This window comes from Antechinus flavipes, chromosome 1 (genome assembly GCF_016432865.1).
Source record: "Antechinus flavipes isolate AdamAnt ecotype Samford, QLD, Australia chromosome 1, AdamAnt_v2, whole genome shotgun sequence".
NCBI lineage: Eukaryota > Metazoa > Chordata > Mammalia > Dasyuromorphia > Dasyuridae > Antechinus > Antechinus flavipes.
In genome coordinates, this window is record NC_067398.1 from 30147005 (window position 1) to 30166960 (window position 19956).

A 19956-nucleotide genomic window follows, 5' to 3' on the forward strand; every position below is an offset into this window, starting at 1 on the left:
GTAACAATAACAAATTACTTTGAAAGTGGTAAGATCTGTATTGGTACAATGATCATCCAAGATTCCTGAGGACAGATGAAGATCTCCTTCAGAGAGAAATTTTAGGGTATAGAATGAGGTGTGTGTGTGTGTGTGTGTGTGTGTGTGTGTGTGTGTGTCTATATATAGCCACAAAGAGAATTTGTTTTTATTTGACTATGAATATTTAGTAAGATAATTTTCTTCCCCTTTTCCCCACAATGGGATGGGAAATAAAAATTATATTCCTGTTAATTTAAGAAAAAAATAGAAAGGTTTCCACAACAATGTTACAAATGTAACTTTCAGATGAAGTCACTGTATTATCAGTTTTCCTTAATTGTTTTACTTTGTTACAAGAGACTTCATGAAGTGGGAGGTAATCTATAAATGTTTAAAATGTAAAAACAAAATGAAACAATATTTTAAAAGAAAGTAGCACAAATCCAGTTCCATAAATGTTTATTATACATGGACTATGTTCAAGGTACTTTGCTAGCTTCCAAGACTGAGGACAAAGTTGAAACCACTAACTCCTACCCTCAAGGAGCACATACTCTACAAAGATGGAAAAGAATATTAGAAAGGGACATAGAGCAAATAAGTAATTAGTTTATTGAAATTTATTTTTATTTTATCAAAATATGATTGTGGTATTTATAGTTGTGTTTGGAATTTTATTCTTCATTTTTATTTTGTTGATTGTCTCCCCTGTAAAGTGATATACTACTTGACAGGGGCTGTTTCAGCTTTGTAGTTGTATATCCAGCACACACTAAGTGCCTACTATAGTAAAATAGCTGGTTACTTTTTTTTTTTAATGTTTATGATGCAAAATCATTGAAAAGAAAACAAAATAAAGCATCTCATTAAATCCTTACATATCTTTCTTTATTTTTACTTTTTTCTTCTCCCCTACATGAAGCCTTCATTCCAGCCAAATTAAGTCTGCTCATCATTCCTCAAATAGACATTCTCATGTAGCTAATCCCCCTCTTGAAATGCCTGAACATCAAACATTTATCCTCATATACATTTGAGGGAAGGACTATAGTAGCCACAGACCAAGCATATCAGAATGAACTGTTGTAAACATAATTTAGCTCACCCATCATACCCATGCTATCTCATCTTCTGGGATGCTCACATTCTAAGACAATAAATATAGAGCTCAGGCTGCCAACCTTTGACCCCTCCATTTCTACTATATGACTTTTATGCCTTTTCCTGATCACTTATTTCCCGAATGATATATATTCTTTTTTTAAAAAAATATTTTTTTTTTATTGAAGCTTTTTATTTTCAAAACATATGCAAGGATAATTTTTCAACATTGACCCTTGCAAAACTTCATGTTCCAACCCCCACTCCCACCCTCCACCCCTCCCCTAGATGGAAGATAATCCAATAAAGTTAAATAATAAAGTAATATATATATATATGTACATATATATATATAAATTCAATATATGTATACATATTTATATGATTATCTTGCTGCACAAGAAAAATCAGATCAAAAAGAAAAAAAAACTCTAGCAAACAACAAAAGAGTGAAAATGCTATGTTCTGATCCACTCTCAATTCCCACAGTCCACTCTTTCTGTGTAGATGGCTCTCAGCACCATAAGATCATTGGAACTGGCCTGAATCATCTCATTGTTGAGAAGAGCCACATCTATCAGAATTGATTACAGTATAAGATGATATATATCCTTATGCTACTTCTTACTTAGATCATTGTTGAAAATATACTGTTGACTGTCTTCAACTTTCATGCTTCCCTCCAGTGCTCTCTCAATCCTCTGTAATTATATTTCTCTGGAGAGACTTTTATTCCAAAATTTACTACTGTATTTTTGGTTTTTGCATAAGAACATTTATGTGTGTGTGTGTGTGTGTGTGTGTGTGTGTGTGTGTGTTTAAATGGGCTTTTGTAGCGGGGTTAACAATCATTGAAGGAGTACTGCACAATCCCCAAATACAATCCAGCATGTTCTCTTTCTATTTAGTTCAAAGAAAAATCTCTAATGGAGAGTACAGTTGGAAGAGGGATTCCATATAGATAGGGTGATTCTCTAGATGCTCCATTAAAAACAACAACATATGCTTTCTCATATTATTTATCTTTAAAGGTATACATTTTATTTTCCTATCAAGATTATATGCCCTAAGAGGGCAGATACTATATTTTATGCATGATTATATCCATAATACATAGTACAATATCCTCTACATCTGTGGTGTCAAACACACATAGAAATGGGGGCCATTAAATAATACATAAGGATCCTTATGGGTGCATTTTGAATTAGAAAACCACATATTAAAATTATTTTTGTTTTATTGTATTTTTATTTGCTTAATATTTCCCAATTACATTTTAATTTGGTTCTGGCAGCTTTTGTGGGAATATTGTAGTCCTGCATGAGGCCCAGGGGTTGCATGTTTGATATCCTGATCGTATATACTATTGACTAAATGCTGCTGGATGATCTTTATCTGTAAATTGAGGACTCTCCAAGGTCACTTTCGGCTCCAATTTTTTAATCTTATGGTGGAAATCAATTATGTCTTCCTGGTCTTTACTTTCCTTAGGAAATGAAATAAGCAACCTTCAATGTAAGATGTTTTTGTGGATTCAAATCCACAATATTTTATAACAAAATCATTTATTATTAATGTTACTCCTTGCTTTTGAAGTTGTATTTCATCCATTGGTGAATTAGGGGTGAGGAGGGGATTCAACTGCCACTGGTGAAGTTTTTAACTTTTTATCAATGGTCAACAAGTGAGGCATTCGCTAGTTAGAACCTACCTGAAGGAGTAGAGGCTCATTATGGAGACAATTTCAAGATTTAAGTTTGAACCTCAAGCAATTTCCTTGGCTGACTTGGAAGAGAGCTATTATCTTTAGTTTCATTGAAGGCCTCACTCTCAGCCAAAATTGGGTATGACCCCGTGCAAGAAATGTTAATGACTTTCTGATTTAAATGGCTTTATTAGGGTTCTAGAGTTTCAGAGCTCAGCTGCCCCTTCTAGTTCCCTTCCCCCCAATCAGAGAATTCTAATACTTGGGAATCTGAAAAGATGTTTTCTTCTCTTATCAAACCAATGCATCCTTTTGTTACACAATTTAATTTAAAATCACAGCTATGGGAAAGGGTCAAGTTTGGGTCAGATCCTAGAGTATGATCTTGATATGAATTAAATTAATTTACCCAAAATTTTATTAAGCACTTTTTATATTTAGGGTAGCTTAGTAAATGATGAGGTCCTGAATGGTGTTTTTGGCAGAGAAAAACTAAAGCATTCATTCCTGAGGCAAGCAGGGTGAAGGCTCTGATCTACAGAGATCAGTTTAGCTCCATGATCTCACCCTTTGGGGAAACTGACCAGTTTGAAATCCTAGTTATGTCAGGCTCCTGGGACACACCCTCAGTGGAAGTCTTGAGCCATCTCACCTTGCCATGCCCTGTCAGAAATCCCAGTCATGTCCCTGAGCTTACATTTTCCCTATAAAATCTACGTATGGGTCATTCCATGGCTCCTGCTTTCCTTTGGGTCAGCCCACCTCAACACTTATCCTCGTGGTTCCCTTTCCCCATGCCATGAGGTCTCTCTCCTAACTCCACTGTTTCCTAACACCACTTCTCTTCTCTACAGGGTGTTAAGTCCCTTTTAGGATTTAGCCTGCCAACTAAAGGCATCCCCCAATCTCATGAGATCTCTTCCCTAAATAATGAAGATCTCATGAAGAGATTTTGAGTCACAACATTTGATGCCAAATCCCACATCATAGATCACATCAGTAAATACTGAATTAGGAGCTGGGAAGTGTCACTGTAGGACAATAAAGTTTTTATGACATATCTGTCCATCAAAGAGTGTAAACTTCTTGAAGGCAAGCACAATAGCTGGAATAGAGATAAGCAGCTTGATACAGAGGGAAAAGCAGTGGATTTGCGATTGAAGCAGCTAGTTTTGCTGCCCGGCTCTACTGTATGACCTTGGGTTTCCTTCAAGTCCAAATTAAAATCCCTTCTTCAACAGAAAACCTCTCCCCATTCCCTTTAAATTCTAGTGCCTATTCTCTTTAGTTTATCTCCTATTTATTCTGTTTATATCTCATATTAACAAAAACTTAGTTGTTTGTATTTCATCTACCTCATCAGACAATGAAATCCCTGAGGGCAGGGACTGTTTCTAGCTTTCTTTAAACCATCAAGAGAGTATTTGATTGATTGAAGTCACTTTATGGCTCAGGAGCTCACTTTCCTAATCTGTAAAATGAGGAGATTGGAATAGTATCTAAAATGCCTTCCAGCTTCAAGTTTACAATCTTAAAAAAATACTGCCCTCTGCAAAATACCAGTTTCTAGTTTAGCAGCATAGGGCTGGACCTGGAGTAAGGAAAACCTGATTTTAAATCCATTTTAAGATATTTACTGGCCCAGTCTTATAATTCTGGACAAGTCACTTAATTTCCATTTGCCTCAGTTTCCTCAATTGTAGAATGGGGATAATAATAGTACCTATTTCCCAAGGTTGTTGTGAAGATCAAATGAGAATATTTCTAAATCAATTAGCACAGGGCCTGACAAGTAATTCAAGATTAATAAATGCTTATGCCCTTCCTTAGCCTCCCCCACCCCACCCTCAATCCCCAATTTGCCAGCTTCCCTTAAGGCCGGCAATAAATATGCAAGATCTGGAAAACAAACAAAGGATATGAAATCTCTGCAGATTCAGACTCTGAAAGACATAGATTCTCTAGGTAGATCACTCAGAGATGATGCTTTAAGTAACTTCTTGATTGAAAGAAAGAACCCAGTCTTAGTGAAACCGACCCCAGTCAGAGAAGTCTGGTGCAGGAGATAAGCTAGAATTGGGAGATCTGCCATTCTGGGTATCTGCCCAGTCCCAGAGCAGCAAAGAGCAGGGATGAACAGATCTGGTTTTACACTCTATACTCATCACACAAGATTATGGATTTCGAACTGGAAGAAACATTCCAATGGAAGGTCATTTAGTCCAACCCCCCTCATTTTTAGCAGAGGCCCAGGGGAAGAAAATAACTTGGTCAAGGTCACTCAGGTAATAAACTGTAGAGCAGGTATTAAAATTCATTCTCCGCCCCCCCCCCCAGCTCCGCCCCTCCTCCTCCCACTCCGACTCCAAATCTAGTTCTCTTTCCACTGAATCTCTCTTCTTTTCCACAAGCCTCACTGGAGGCCAGAAACAGCTGCCAACTCAAAAATTAAAAGAAGGCGCCAGCATTCTGTTAAGCAACTCCGTTCTTAAGCAGGAACAAAAGTTTCCCTTAAAAGTTGAGGTACGTTTGAGAGCCGATTTGCAATCAGACTAATTGGAGAAAAAAGGAAAACAGCAGTTGCTGTAAGACAAAACAAAACAAAAAACAAATTAGAAAAGCGAAACAAAACAGTAGGGGGAGGGAATTCGCAGCAAGTTCGACAAAATAGATTCACCCCGAAATTGCTGAAGGTTGTTTTCTCCTTGTCTTTTTTCGCTCCTGTCCTGAACTGGGACAGCTAGATATTTAGCGGCTGTGGAGCTTACCGGGTTGGCTTGGAGGAAGCTCTTTGATTTTTAAGGTTGGGCTCAATACTCCCACTTTTTAAAGAGCCAGTGCCTCCATCCTCACTTAAGGGGAAAAAAAAGGGATCTGCATTGCCAACCCAAATATCCGAACCCCTAAGGGTGACGGCAAGTGGGCAGACTGCAACTCGGATTAATATTAAACACTCAAGTTTCGAATCTTGAAGCGATTGAAGCGATAGACAGAAGTGGGGAGGTGGAGGGGAGAAGGAAAGGGACAGGGAAGGGGAAGGGGGGAGGAGGGAGCCCCTGACATTGACAAAGAGTCTAAACAAGAGTTGCACACGCTGGTGTCCACTACGTTGCCTCGGGGCCGCTCGTCCTGCTGGGACTTGTAGTCTTCAGGGTAGCCACTTTCCGGGCTGGCGGGGATAGCGGGGCCCCGGGTGGAACTACAGCTCCCAGGGAGCTCACAGCCACCCACCCGCTCCGGGTGAGAGTGTGTAAACTAAGCGAGCCCGAGGGAGCAGGGGAGGACAGGGGGGGGGAGGGAGTGGGCTGTGGCTGGCACTGCGAGGGGGCGCCGGGCGCCGTCCCTAGCCCCTCCCCGCCGCGCCCCCGGGCTCCTCAGCTGCCGCTGCCGCTGCCGCTGCTGCTGCTGCGCCTCGGCTCGTGCGTGCGCTCCGCTCCAGCCGGGCGCCGCGCGGCCAGGAGCCATGCAGTCCGAGTCGGGGATCGTGCCGGATTTCGAAGTCGGGGAGGAGTTTCACGAGGAGCCCAAGACCTATTACGAGCTGAAGAGTCAGCCTCTGAAATGCAGGTGAGTGACAGCTGCCGGGAGAGAGGGAGGAGAGAGGAGGACACCTTTCCTTCCCAGCTGGGGGGGAGGTACCCCTCTCCTCTGGAGTGCTAGGGCCGCGTCCCCAAGACAAGGACAGTTAGTCCCCTCGCGAAGGACCCTGTGCCCTTGCCCCAAGGCGGAGGAAAAAAAAAAAAAAACTCCTCGACACTGTCCGAAGCTCAGATTGCCTACACGGCCAATTTGGGGGCCCCTAATTGGGAAAACGCTTTTATAGGAGACGTCCACCTCAGAAGAAAAAATACACCTGTGAGGGACGTTGCTGTCCTGTGGGCCATCCCGTATGGAGAACGCACATCTTGGGGGTGCTCCCCCCAATTCCCCATGTGTGTCTGGGCGATGCTCTCCTTCCACTTTTGCAGGGAAGCATGTTTTCCCGACTTTTCTAAAAGGAGGATACTTCTCTGGGGTACCTTGTCTCCTACGTTCCTGAAGGGAGTATATCTTGGATGTCTTGCTCCCCCTTTCCTAAAGGAGGATGAATCTCTGGAATAGATTGTCTTCGCTTTTTCTTTAGAGAGTATGGATAACTTTGTTGTAGAAAGCATGAATGTCGGGGTGGTGGTGAGGAAATATGCTTTTTTTCCTGCAGGGAAGATTCAGTCTGGGTTGTGTGGTTCCCCCTTTCCTCTAGAGAGAACGCATATCTGGGGTACTTTCCTGCGGGGAGGATAAGTCGCTGGACTACGTTGTCTCCCTTCTGCAGAGCGGATGCATATCTGGGGTGCGTCAAACCCCCATCGCCCATCCCCCGCTTCGTAGTCAGAGTTTACATCTGGGGTACACTTGCCCCACCCCCTCGCTGGCTCACAGAGAGAACTCCTATCTGGAGAATTCTCTTGCGCTGGACCGTCCTGAGAGGATAGTTCTCCTCCTCCTGGTCCCCTAGTGAGGACCGTGGACATTGGGACGCCCCCTTCGGCCGGGGGACCCAGACGCTGGCAACCGGGAGGGTTGGCATCGTAGGTGAAACCGAGAAAAGAGTTTTCAGAGGCTCGGATCTGCGAGTCAACTGACGTCTGGTCTGGAGCCCCCGCCCATGCCAGAGCACTTGGGAGTGTAAGCGGGGCCACGGACCCCAAAGTCTGGGGGAGGGAGTGATGGAAGCACCCGAGAGTTTTCTACCCGAACCGAACCCAGTCTGGGGCCTGGGCGGGAAGGAGCGGTGGCAAAGGGGCGGCCACCAGCTCCTCGCCTGTCAGCCCTCTGGAGTCCTGCCCCTCTGGGAAAATCCGCCCCTGGCAGCCTGCAGGTGAGTTGTGCTCGGGCTCTCCTCTTGCCCTCCTCCCAGGTAAGGTTATCCTGAGGATGCCCCGGTTGGGGATGGGGGCTGTTGGAGGTGGCTTCTTCCTTTACTTTATATTCCCCAGGGCGCTCAGCCTCTTCTTTTTCCCCTCTTCCCCCTCCCCGCTAGGGTCAGGTCCTTCCATTCAGACCAACGTGTGGGAAAAGTGATGTCTTTAAAGGTGGGAGTCAGCTCTGAAGCTTCGTTCGTATTTTGTTGCGTCTCTTATTTCACTCTCAGCAGAAAATTTGGGGGTTTGCAGAAAGCTGGAGAATCGGGGTTTGAAGCGATAGTTTACTCTCTCATTGAATGGAAAGACCCTGCCCCACCTTGCTGCTATCTTCTCTAAACCCCTTTCCACCAGCTTTCTGGACTTATGGATGTCCATCCTTTTGAATCTGGCACCTTTGCCTTTGATTTGCCAGTTCCGCTACGACAACCCCCTCCCCCCCCCAAGACCCAGTGTTGACCAAGTGGGAGGATGGACCGAGAAGGCCGGGATGGTTGAGACTGCTCTCAATTACTAGATAAGATAAGGCACCTTAGCTCCTGCATTTTCACTTCTCTCCTTGCTGCACCCTTTCCCTGCCCTCCCATTCCCCCCACTAACTGGTAGAAGAATCCGGTGTGGAGCTTCACAGTAGTGAGAGGCAGAGGAAGGAGCAATCAGTAGTGAGATTTAGACCCAAGCAGGGAGATTGTGTAACCCCTGCCACCTTCTGGTGGTAGTATTATTTGGAAGAGAAAGAGGGTTGGGGCATGTTCTACTGGGTACTGAATTTATTTTCCTGATGGATTTAGCAAGCTTCTGAATCCAAACTGTAGAGGAGAAATCAGTGAGTAGCACACCCAGCAAGCAGTGCTGCTGAATCAGTCTGTTTATAAATGCTTAAAAAAGGAGATTGGGAAGAAATGTCATCTGAGGTTAGTTAGGCTCATCAGCCCAGCATTGGGTGAGCATAGATGTGTGTTTGCCTGTGGGGGTGGGGAGTCAGGCTGATGTTGTGTAAAGAGTATTGTTGAATATTGTCATCCAGGGCTGTTATCTAGCCTTGGCTGAAGAGATCAGTGACATATATATAGGTCCAGGGCCACTTGCTTTCTTTACTGTGATGAAACATAGCCTAGAGAAAATAAACACTTTGTATGAGGATTCTGTGCATATGTGGAATTTTGATCAAGTTTGTTAACTGAGCTCTTACTTCTGATGAGGGCAAAAGGATTGCATGGGTCTGAAAGAGTAAGGGGAGACTGTGTATGGGAAACTGACAATTCCATTTGAGATAGACTTATTGAAGAGCATTGAGGATTTCAAACATCGATAATTGTCCTTTTCCTCAAGTAACTCACATGTTCTACAGAGATGTATTCAATAGATCTGGGATTCATGCTTTTTCATAAACTTATTTCTGAAAGTTGGTTGCTACCATCATTTAATTTAATCACATAACAGTCAACCAATATTTATGGAGCACCTATCTCTGTACCTACCATTGCAGGTAAAGAATCAAGTGAATCTTTTGGGGATGAGGAAGGGCTGGCAAATAGAATCACACATTGGAGTTAAGAGGAAGTACAGAGCAGAATTGTAGAGGGATTAATTTTTTTAAAAGTTGTCATAAAACTTGTTTCTGGAGCAGACCCATGTTTTTGGAAACCAGCTAGCAAAATAAAATCTGTGAATAAGTACATCAAGTTGTCAAAATTTTTCTATAAGTCTTCCACAGTTTTGTAATACATTGTCATCTATGGTCTGTTGTGTTATTTATCAGGGCCTCATTTGTTTAGGATGTTTTCCCCCTCCTCCCCATTTTTGATCCTGCTCTTCCCTAGGATTTTTCCTTCCTTCCTTCCTTTTTCTTCTTTCTTTCTTTCTTTCTTTCTTTCTTTCTTTCTTTCTTTCTTTCTTTCTTTCTTTCTTTCTTTCTTTCTTTCTTTCTTTCTTTCTTTCTTTCTTTCTTTCTTTCTTTCTTTCTTTCTTTCTTTCTTTCTTCTTTCTTTCTTTCTTTCCTCTTTTCTCTCTTTCCTCCCTCTCTCCCTTTCCTTTTCCCGCTCTTCTTCTCCCTTATCTTCTCCTTCTCTCTCTCTCTCTTCTTTCTTCTTTCTTTTTTTTTTTTTTTTGTCAGACTTGATTGGTCAGGTCAGGAGACAGAAGAAGCTTAGATTGCTTTAACCTTTTAATTTTTCTTGAAGCTGTCTGTAGCTTGTTCTGGACAAACAGGACTTTTCCAGGTTGTTGAAAAATGCCTGCTTCCTGGGAACATGACTTTTCTCCAGTGAGGTTCTCTGACATGCTGGCTATCCTGGTGTGACCATCTCTATTCCTTCACTTTTTTTCAGACTGTTGCTAAGAAGACTCTGGTCTTCTGCTTCCCAAACCCTTGTTTCTCTACTCTGAGGTTCTGCTATTTCCTCTGACATCCCAATGGCATTTGATCAGAATGTCTGACTTCCCACATTCAATTGAATTTATTCTGGACATCAGAAATTATGGTTCTGAACCCATTTATGTAATTCTATGCCTCTAATCATGCTCAAAGTGTGCATTTCATCTGAACTTTCTTCCAAGTATTCTATGATGTATCAGCTTATTTTCTATTTCTGGTAACATTTAGAATTATTAGAAATTAGAAATAATATCAAGAATTATCTTTGCTAGTCCATAGTCAATGAATAGGTAGTTGCAATCTCTAAAAATCCTGTGCTTTGAAAAATGTTTACTTGTATTTCACCTAAACTTAAGCTCCAAATATATGTTTTTTAAAAAAAGATAAATTCTTATTTCAACCCAGTCCTCTGTGTATTTAGGAGCATTAAGTTGTTGGGTTAGATTAATGCAAAATCCATTTGGTCACATTAAACATGCCAAGTTACTGGTTTTGAGCAAAAGGAAACAAAAAAAAAAGCCTTATAAAGAAAAGAATTGTTTTCTACTTTGACGCATCCAAAGAGATGGTTTAAACATTTGTGTGTCCCTGAGAATGAATTCTGAATGGCAGCAGACTAAAAGTGCTGAATATCAAGAGTAGCCCAGAATTCGCACATCTGCAGAGTCAGGGAAATAAATCGGGAACTGGTGAATGAGCTCTTAGCCACCAAGTCCCACTGTCTATATGTTTGGGCTTATAACAGCATATGTAAATGCTATATCATTCCTCCTCTTTTTCTTAGTTCTTTTGGATAATCTATATTTGTGATGCTAATTTTTCAGATGCAAAGCACTCAGTGGGCTCTGGAGTTGTTAATATACTTTTAAGAAAAAATTTTTCACAATTGTTCTATTTCTTGACCTTGTAAATTTTTCTTTTATTAAATTCATGTGCTGGTTCATTTAGTTTAGCGTTCACCAGAGATCAGGAAGAACTCAATTTGTTTCATTTGCAAAGTCACCTTTATTTAGGCATTTATTTAGTTCAATAATAGGGTTCTGAATTTGAAACCTGTGTTAACTTGGGCAAATCACTATAATTCCTTGTCTGAAAGTTTCTGTAATTGAAAAATGAAGGGATGGAGATGGAGGTGGGAGAGGTTGACTAGGGCTTTGCTTCAGGGTGCTAATGGCTCTTGCAGTCCTTTCAGTAGCATAGAAATAATCTAGCAAAGCACCTTGTTAGCAAAAATAATTCTTTAAAATAGGAAGTTGCCAGATGTGGTACTTCCTCCCTCTGGTGGTTACACCTCTGGTATGATATTTCCAGCAAACCTGCTCCCTTGGCTGCCCCAGCATCATTTCTTTGTTCAATGTGTGCTGTCTGACTGGAGCAACAAATTCTCATTGTGGGTCTGTGAGGGGAATGGCCTGGACAAGCATCTGGCTGTGGATTCAGATAGTGGCAGCCTGGATAGAGTTCTGGGCCTGGAGTCAGGAAGAATTCCAGTCTGGCCTCAGACATACTATCTGTGACCCTGTTCAAGTCACAACCTCTGTCTGCCCCAGTTTTCTCATCTATAAGATAGAGATGTTAATAAAACCTGATTTGAGAATCAGATGAGATAATATTCATCACTTGTTTTAAAATCTCAGGTGCTATGTAAAATCTAGTTGTTATAATATATGGATATCTTGTCTTTCTATTTGGAATATAAACTTGATTATAGAGCTACTTAGTTTTTGTCTTTGTATTAAAGAAGATTAATAAATGCTTTCTGACTAATTTTATTTTGATTTAAGTTCATTCAACAATTATATCTTCTCGGTTTTCTTATCTATAAAATGAGGGGTTCAGAATAGGTATTTTCTTTCACTTCTAAAATTCTGTATTTTCTTTTCCTTCTTGAGGCAATTGGGTTTAAGTGACTTGCCCAGAGTCACACAGCTACAACGTGTTAAGTGTCTGAGGATAGATTTGAACTCAGGTCTTCCTGACTTCAGGGCTAGTACTCTATCCACTGTGCCACCCAGCTGCCCCCTAAAATTCTGTATTTCTTATTATTTGTCACTTTGCAGACTCATAAACTTTCCTTTGGGGTTACCTACTGATGATCCAATTTAATAACAGCTAACAATTATATAGGCTTATTGTATGCCAGGCACTATGCTAAATGCTTTCTAATTATTGTCATGTATTATCCAACAATTCTTCAAATAGGTGCTATTTTTATTATTAGCAATTTACAAATGAGTAAACTGAGGTAGAGAAAATTTAGATGGCTTACCCAAGGTCATATAGCTAGTAAGCATTTGAGGCTGGATTTGAACTCATGTTTTCCTGACTCCAGATTTGATGTTCAGTCCATTGTGGCTGCCACATTAGAGTGGAGAATTTTTTTTTTTTTTTGGATATATCTATTTCAACATAATTGTCTTTCTTTGTATTCCAGTATATTTTATTTTAGACATTAACAGTAGGCCTCATCCAGTTGTCTTTGGGGTCCATGGCACCAGTAAGGTTAAGAAGCTGAGCACCAATTGGACTGTTCTAACTCACGATGAGAAAAAGTGTTCTTTTAAAAAAGAAGAGTGATGTCATCCATCTGAAGCAGAATTGAAATAATTAAAACATCTGCCGTGTTGTAGCCCCTCATGTTCTCATTTTCATTATGTAAATTCATTTGATAGTTTGATTATATTAAAAAAAACTTGATTAAATGATTTCTCTTGAGTGTGACTAGGCGTTTCTCTTATCAGAGGTACCTTTTTCTCTGACCCCTCTCCCCGCTTCAGATTAGTTATTTATGGACTGTGTTGAGTGGTTTTTTTTATAATTCCCTTTGAGTTACAATGCAGTTTGCTCAGGCTGATGTTGGTATCTGCTCCAATTGTGCAAGAAGTGGAAAATATCCTTTATTTAGAACAGGTCACATGTGCTTACAGTCAGAAACAGGACCTCAGTGTAAAAAAATGTATCTTGGGAGAAATCAAAGTTACTAAGCTTCTTCCTCCAATTGCATGGTAGTAATGGCTTCAGAATGGCCTGTTTTTTGAGAACTAGAAAACATCATCAGAGAAACAGTATTTTTCTGATTAGACCCAAGAAAACCAGGAGAGACTTTTTCATCATGTGAAATTGTCATAAGATGAAAGAGACCTCAGAATCACTGAGTCAGCTCCCTTTAAAAAAAAAAAACAACCAGATGTGGCAACTGAGATCTAGAGAGGTGGTAGGTAAGTGGCTTGCCCAAGATTAGACTGGTGGCAAGCATCAGAACCCAAGCCATTAACCTCAGAGCCCAAGGGAACTGTCAGGACCATCCAGGCCAATTTTTCATATTCTGGATGAGGAAGTTGTGGCCCAGAAGGGGCCCCTTTTCTGTGTAAGGCATTTATAATACAAGTTAATTATAGGAGTGTTTGATTAAATTTTAAATGTGTGTGCATTGAAGAGTAGAGTCGAGAAGATGCTGTGAATATATTAAATGCAATAGCTGCCCACTTTGGGGAAACACATGTAGTTTAAAATAATTTTTTTTAAACCAGTAATTTAAAGCATTTCATATGTGGGCATGTAATTATACAACACCATTATTTTTATTGAGAAAGATGAGAGAAAAGAAATGTTAAGAGTTCTTTCTAATAGTTTAAATGACAGAATATGTGTAAAATTCTTAGCATAGTGCCTAACATATAGTAGATGCCTAATAAATGCTTGTCCCCTCCACCAGTAGTTAGTCAAATGAACAAGCATTTAAGCACCTTCTGTATTTCAGGCATTGTGCTAAACACTAGGGACATAAAGAAAGACAAACTATAAATAAAGAAATAGCAAAACAACAACAACAATAACAAATTACTAAGATTTCTCTATTTATACTTAGTCCAATTGCTTTTCAATTGGTTAGAAACTAGAGTACATAATTATAGGAAGGAAGGAAACACATCTACTATGTGTTCAGCAGTATGCTTTACAGCATTTGATTTTTTTTTTTAAATAACTTTTTATTGACAGAACCCATACCAGGGTAATTTTTTACAACATTAACCCTTGCACTCACTTCTGTTCTGATTTTTCCCCTCCCTCCCTCCACCCCCTCCCCCAGATGGCAAGCAGTCCTTTACATGTTAAATAGGTTACAGTATATCCTAGATAAAATATATGTGTGCAGAACCGAACAGTTTTCTCATTGCACAGGGAGAATTGGATTCAGAAGGTATAAATAACCCGGGAAGAAAAACAAAAATGCAAGCAGTTTATATTCATTTCCCAGTGTTCTTTCTTTGGATGTAGCTGCTTCTGCCCATTTTTGATCAATTAAAACTGAATTAGCTCTCTTTATCGAAGAGATCCACTTCCATCAGAATACATCCTCAAACAGTATCGTTGTTGAGGTATATAATGATCTCCTGGTTCTGCTCATTTCACTCAGCATCAGTTCATGTAAGTCTCGCCAGTCCTCTCTGTATTCATCCTACAGCATTGATTCTTATTAATAATGGTGTATTACCATTTTACAGTTGAAGTAAGCTCAGGCTTCCAAAGCCAGTAAATGTCTGAGATCAGATTTGAATTCAGGTCTTACTAACTTTTGCCCTTGTATCTCTTTTCACCATTATCTCTTAGCTGCTGATACAACCCCAAATTTGGCATTCGGTTCTTTCTGCTGCCTCAGAACGTGTCTCATTTCTCTATTTTCTTCTTCAAATATCTCTTTATATTGGAGCCCTTAGTCAGCTCCTTCCCTCCTTACAGATCATCTAGTCCAGCTCAGTTCCAGAAAAGAGCCCTCAGTCTTACATATGTGAAAGGAGCTCTCAATCCCCTGCTTGAAACCCTCAGAGCTGCTTGGGTCAACTGTAAATCATGAAATCTTAGTAAATTTTTTTTTCTGTGTTTGGTTTTATTTTCTTACTCATTTTGTTTTTCTTTACCTCCCCAGTGCTTAGCAAAGTGCTTTGAACAAAGTAGACATTTAAACATTTCATTGGGGTGTAGCTCTAACCACGGGGAAGTTTGTCTCAACACAAGCTTCATCACTTTGCCACTTTCCCTCATTTCTCTGATGGACTGATACTAATTTAAGGCCTTCCACCACCTCATTTACCCTCCATTGGGTATCTTCTAACTCATCAGTATCTTTTCTAAAATGAGATGCCTGAAGCTGAACATAATACTCTAGAAAACAGATCTGATGAACTAACATGCAATTGCTTCATTGAAACACCCCCTGGCCTGCAGGGGCTTCCATTCCTTTGAGAGAGGTATACATAAATCCTGGATGCAATAAGTCTTTTCTTGCAGCCCAAGAAATGGAGCACAGGGTATGTGTGTGAGTGTGTGTGTGTATGTGTGTGTGTGGTCCCTAAGACCCTCTCAAGTTGGAGGTGATTTTTAAGTCTGGTGAACAAAAGTGTAAAGAGAACAGAAGAATCTAGCTGATGTTTTCGTCAAATTGGAGTGCTTCCCCACTCCTCTATCCCCCCCCTTCTGATGCCAAGGGAATCATAACACTTGCCAGTCTCCAAATTGACCACCTAAGCAGAGCTGGGTTTTGTCTTTACTTCCCACCTTACCTCCTATTTTCTCGGTAGTTTGTCCTTATATGGCACTGATGTCATTAAAGCCCCATGTCAAGACTGGATTTAGACCAGCTTTCATTCTTTTAACTTCTTTTTTTTTTTTAAGTACTGAATCTTTGAACCATTATTTATTGCACTTGGGGCTCCAGAAAAAGGATTTCATTGAGTTCCTGCATGGGAATTCCCTTCATCAATACAGATCTCAAATTATCTGTGACTTAGTGACTTAGGCACATGTAAGTTAAGAAATTTGTTCTGGACTGTGTGCCTTTTCTCTGTCTCTGGTCTCCATCTCCACTCTCTGCTGTGCTGCCATTTCTACCTCCCTCTTAAGAGTAGCCTTCCCCCAACTCCACCCCCCCAGAATGGAAGTGCCTTGAAGATAGGGACTGACTTACCTGCTTGCTTTTGCATTCCCACAGCCTGCAGTGGAGTAAGAGCTTAATAAAAGCTTTATCATTCATTCTTTCATTTAATAAATACATGTTGATTAATTGATAAGATTGCCTAGACTAAGAGCCAGTGTTTGAAGCAGAAATCACATGCAGCTTTTCCAGATCTGGCAACTTTATAGGGTACTTGGGTGCAACTAAGTCTAGGGCAATTAAGTGGCTCAGTGGATAGAGCACCAGCCCTGAAGTGAGGAGGACCTGAGTTCACATCTGGTCTCAGACACTTAACACTTCCTGGCTGTGTGACCCTGGCCAAGTCACTTAACTCCAATTGTCTCAGCAAAAAAAAAAGAAGACATTTTTCATTGTCCAGACATTCCTACATTAAGGACTAGAGTAGGAGGAAGAAGGGACCTCATAGACCTGAGAACTGATATATGTATATTACATGACATACACATATAAGTACATATATGTTTTATGTGTGTGTGTATATATATATATATATACATGCACACAAAATACATAAATCTACAAATATATTTATATGTATATAATTATTACATAAATAAATTAATATATTTGCTTTTTTTTTTTTTTAATGTAGAGCTATATCCCTATAATGGGGAAGAGGAAACATTAGTATATGCTCTAATTTTTATATGTAAAAACATTTTCATATGCAAAAATATGTAGGGAGGGGGCAGCTAGGTACTCCAGTAGATCAAACATCCATTCTGGAGTCAGGAGGATCGAGTTCAAATCCAGACTCAGACACTTATTAGCTGTGTGATCCTGGGCTAGTCACTTAACCCTGATTGCCTCCAGAAAAATAAATACTATAGAAACACTAGAATATGAAAGATAGTCCTAACACCATAAGACTGAGGCTACCACTAACATTTCACAGATGAGGAAGTGAGACCAAGACGTGAGTCAGCAAGTGAACAGCAGAGATGGAGCTTGGTTTTTGGTCTCTTGGTTCTTGGTCCAATAATCATTCTTCCATACAATTCTACATTTGGGTTAAAGATGAAGTCTAAATATAGGCTTATTAAAAAATAGTCTAGAACTCCTGACTCCCAATCCTGTGTTTCACCCACTGGGTCATGCTTCCTGTCTAAAGCGACTAATAAAGGTCAAACTGGGTAAAGAAATTTAAAAAGGAGAACCTTTCCCTCCCACACACTAACAACCCCCGAAGCCGACACCAAATATGGCATCCCTCAGACAGTGACATATTTTTCCTTCAGATGACACAAATTTAAAAAAAAAATTCATATACCTTAAAATTTCCAGAGCAGTTCTCCAAACTCTAAATTGAATTTACTTCTTTAGTCTAAAAATTACATATGTATAGTTGAGTCATTCAGTTTCTAAATGCAAAACCTGATGTTCCTAGGCGCTAATGCTTACTTCTTTTCTTCTAGATCATCTTGCATTTAGTATATATATATATATATATATATATATGTATATATATATATATATATATACACACATATATACATATATATATGTATATGTATATGCTGGCCCTCTGGTTAAAATGCTTACTTACTCCTTTTCTTCTAGATCATCTTGCATTTAGTTTATATATATATGTATATGTCTGTATAGTAAGGCAAAATAGAATGCTTCTTAGAAGCAGGGAAATCTAGGTTTAAGATCTGCTTCTGGCATAAGGTACTTGTATGGCCCTGGACAGGTCACTTAGCCATCTCAGTGCCCACTGGTAACCTTCCAAAACCAGCAATTACATAACAATTGCATTCGTCTACCAGATCTCCACCTGCGGAGGGAGGTTTCTCTCCTGATGAAATCACAGGTTTAGTACCCTCCCATTCCCATCCCCACTGCTTGTCCCGTAATATGTATTAATAAATGCCTGTCGATTTTAATATAATTATTCAGCATGATTTCTAATATGACTATTAGTCTTGAGATGATGACTTTCTAAACATACTTCTATGTGACACGTAAAACGGCTGTATTGTAAATGCTAACATTGGTCCACGGCTTATCCTTTGTCTAAGAAGATGCTGTTGGACCAGTTTCAGTAGTATATGCACAATGGGTTTTTGCTCCAATTGGGGGTGGATTGAATTGAGTCATCCACACACTCTTACCCAGTGCCCTGTGTCACCAACGGCGCACATTTGAAAGATGACTGATTCTTGGATTAGGAGGACAGGAGATTATGACTCAAAGAAAATTGTGTTTGTGGTGTATTTGAAACCTATGTGAAGCTATTACGTAGGGCCCACTGGAGGAACTCTTGTGGATAAGAAATATCCTGTTATTGGGGATAGCCTGAATATTGGGTTTTCTATGTGAAAGCTCTGGAAATATTATAACTTAGACATAGAACTATGGTTCTATAAGGCAGAGATTGAAGAAGGCTCGTGGGAGTAATGATGCTAGAAAGTATTAAGATTTAGGAGCTTGATTGATCTAGGAGTCAGAAAATCCTGGTTCTAGTCCTGTCCCCTGCCTCTAGCTAACTGTGACTGGGCAAGTACCACCTCTGGCACTGAGTAATCTTAACTTTAAAACCAGGTACTTGGGTAAGATAAGTTGTAGGATCCCTCCCCTCTTGAACATTCCCCACATGCTATGGATGTGTCAGGGATCAGGAGAACTGTCTCTAGCATAATGCATTTTTTATTTTTTATTTTTGCTGAGGCAGTTGAGGTTAAGTGACTTGCCCCGGGTCACATAGCCAGAAAGTGTTAAGTGTCTGAGATCAGATTTGAACTCGGGTCCTCCTGACTTCAGGGCTGGTGCTCTATCCACTATACCAACTAGCTGCCCGCCCACCATAGTGCATTAAAAAAAAAATCACATGCATTGGGGCAGCTAGCAACATAAGTACCTATCGAATTAGAATGCATTTGAACCTGTTCTTGTGTTGGTCATGCTCTAAATTTAGAGCCTCTGTACTGGGATCTTTGGAACTATAGCGCTCTTTGGCAGGAGATGCAAATGTCAGCTATTATTATATTCTTTGAGTGCTAGTTCCCTCCTCAGAGTATTCCGTACTTATCTGTATAAATGTTATATCCTCCCTCGGTATAAGTTTCCATCAGGCCGACTGGCTCTCCTTTTGCCCTGTTATCCCTAGTGTGCCGAGCTGGGTCTTATCGAATTAGGTGCCTAATAAGTGTCTGTTGCATTTAATTAGTTGGAAGACACTTGAAAGCAGAGTTATCCTTTAAGGTCATTAACTTGGGGGTGGGGGTGAGACACTTGTGTTATTGAATCATTCGTTTAGAAATGGAACCATCCAAAATAGCTCTCTGGAACAGGCCCTATAAACCATAAGCAGCTGACTGGTGGCTATTTACATAGTGAATGTGTACTGAGTACCATTTGAGAGAAACTTAAAGATGGTGCCCAGTGGTTTGTGTCAAGTTGGAAATTTAGTCTGCAGACTTTCTGGAACCACAAGTTACATCATCCTGGCCTGGCCTTTCCAACCCCTCTTAGGATAGACAAACACTAATAATATTTCATCTAGATAAATGCTAATGATGCGATCTGGGAATGTTTTACTAATGATACCTTGTATTTTGATATGGTAAGTGGGGAGCTCCAAGCTTGTTCCCTGGGTTAACAAGTGGGCTTGGTCTTGGTAGGATACCTTTGGTCATACTGTCTAAGTAGCTAAATGCAAATAACTTCATTGTAAGGTCCTGAATCACCCAGGAGGTTTGTGTTTTTGTTTCTGTAGTTGGCGCTTCAGATCACTCGTCTTTAGGGGAATCTCTTGGATTGTGGGGCTCTGAAATCCAAAAAATATACTTGGAGCAGCTTCCCATCACTTCCTTGAAAGCATCTTGCAATGTCACTCACATGATGTTTTTTTTTTTTTTTAATATCCTCCTCC

At 40.3% G+C, this 19956-nt stretch overlaps 1 protein-coding gene across 6 annotated transcripts in view; it reads left to right on the forward strand.

Annotated features, from left to right (window-relative positions):
- The first annotated feature begins 6228 nt into the window (after positions 1-6228).
- Positions 6229-19956, forward strand: part of MITF (melanocyte inducing transcription factor) — a 269231-nt gene continuing 255503 nt past the window's right edge. For 4 of the 6 annotated variants that reach the window (XM_051980698.1, XM_051980715.1, XM_051980707.1 and 1 more), the window contains exon 1: positions 6229-6397. In XM_051980698.1, the coding sequence (XP_051836658.1) occupies positions 6294-6397 (104 nt within the window). In that variant the 5' untranslated portion in view covers positions 6229-6293. Of the gene's footprint in view, positions 6398-6982; positions 7689-19956 lie in introns of those variants that run through there. The other 2 variants (XM_051980680.1, XM_051980689.1) reach the window with 1 other exon arrangement.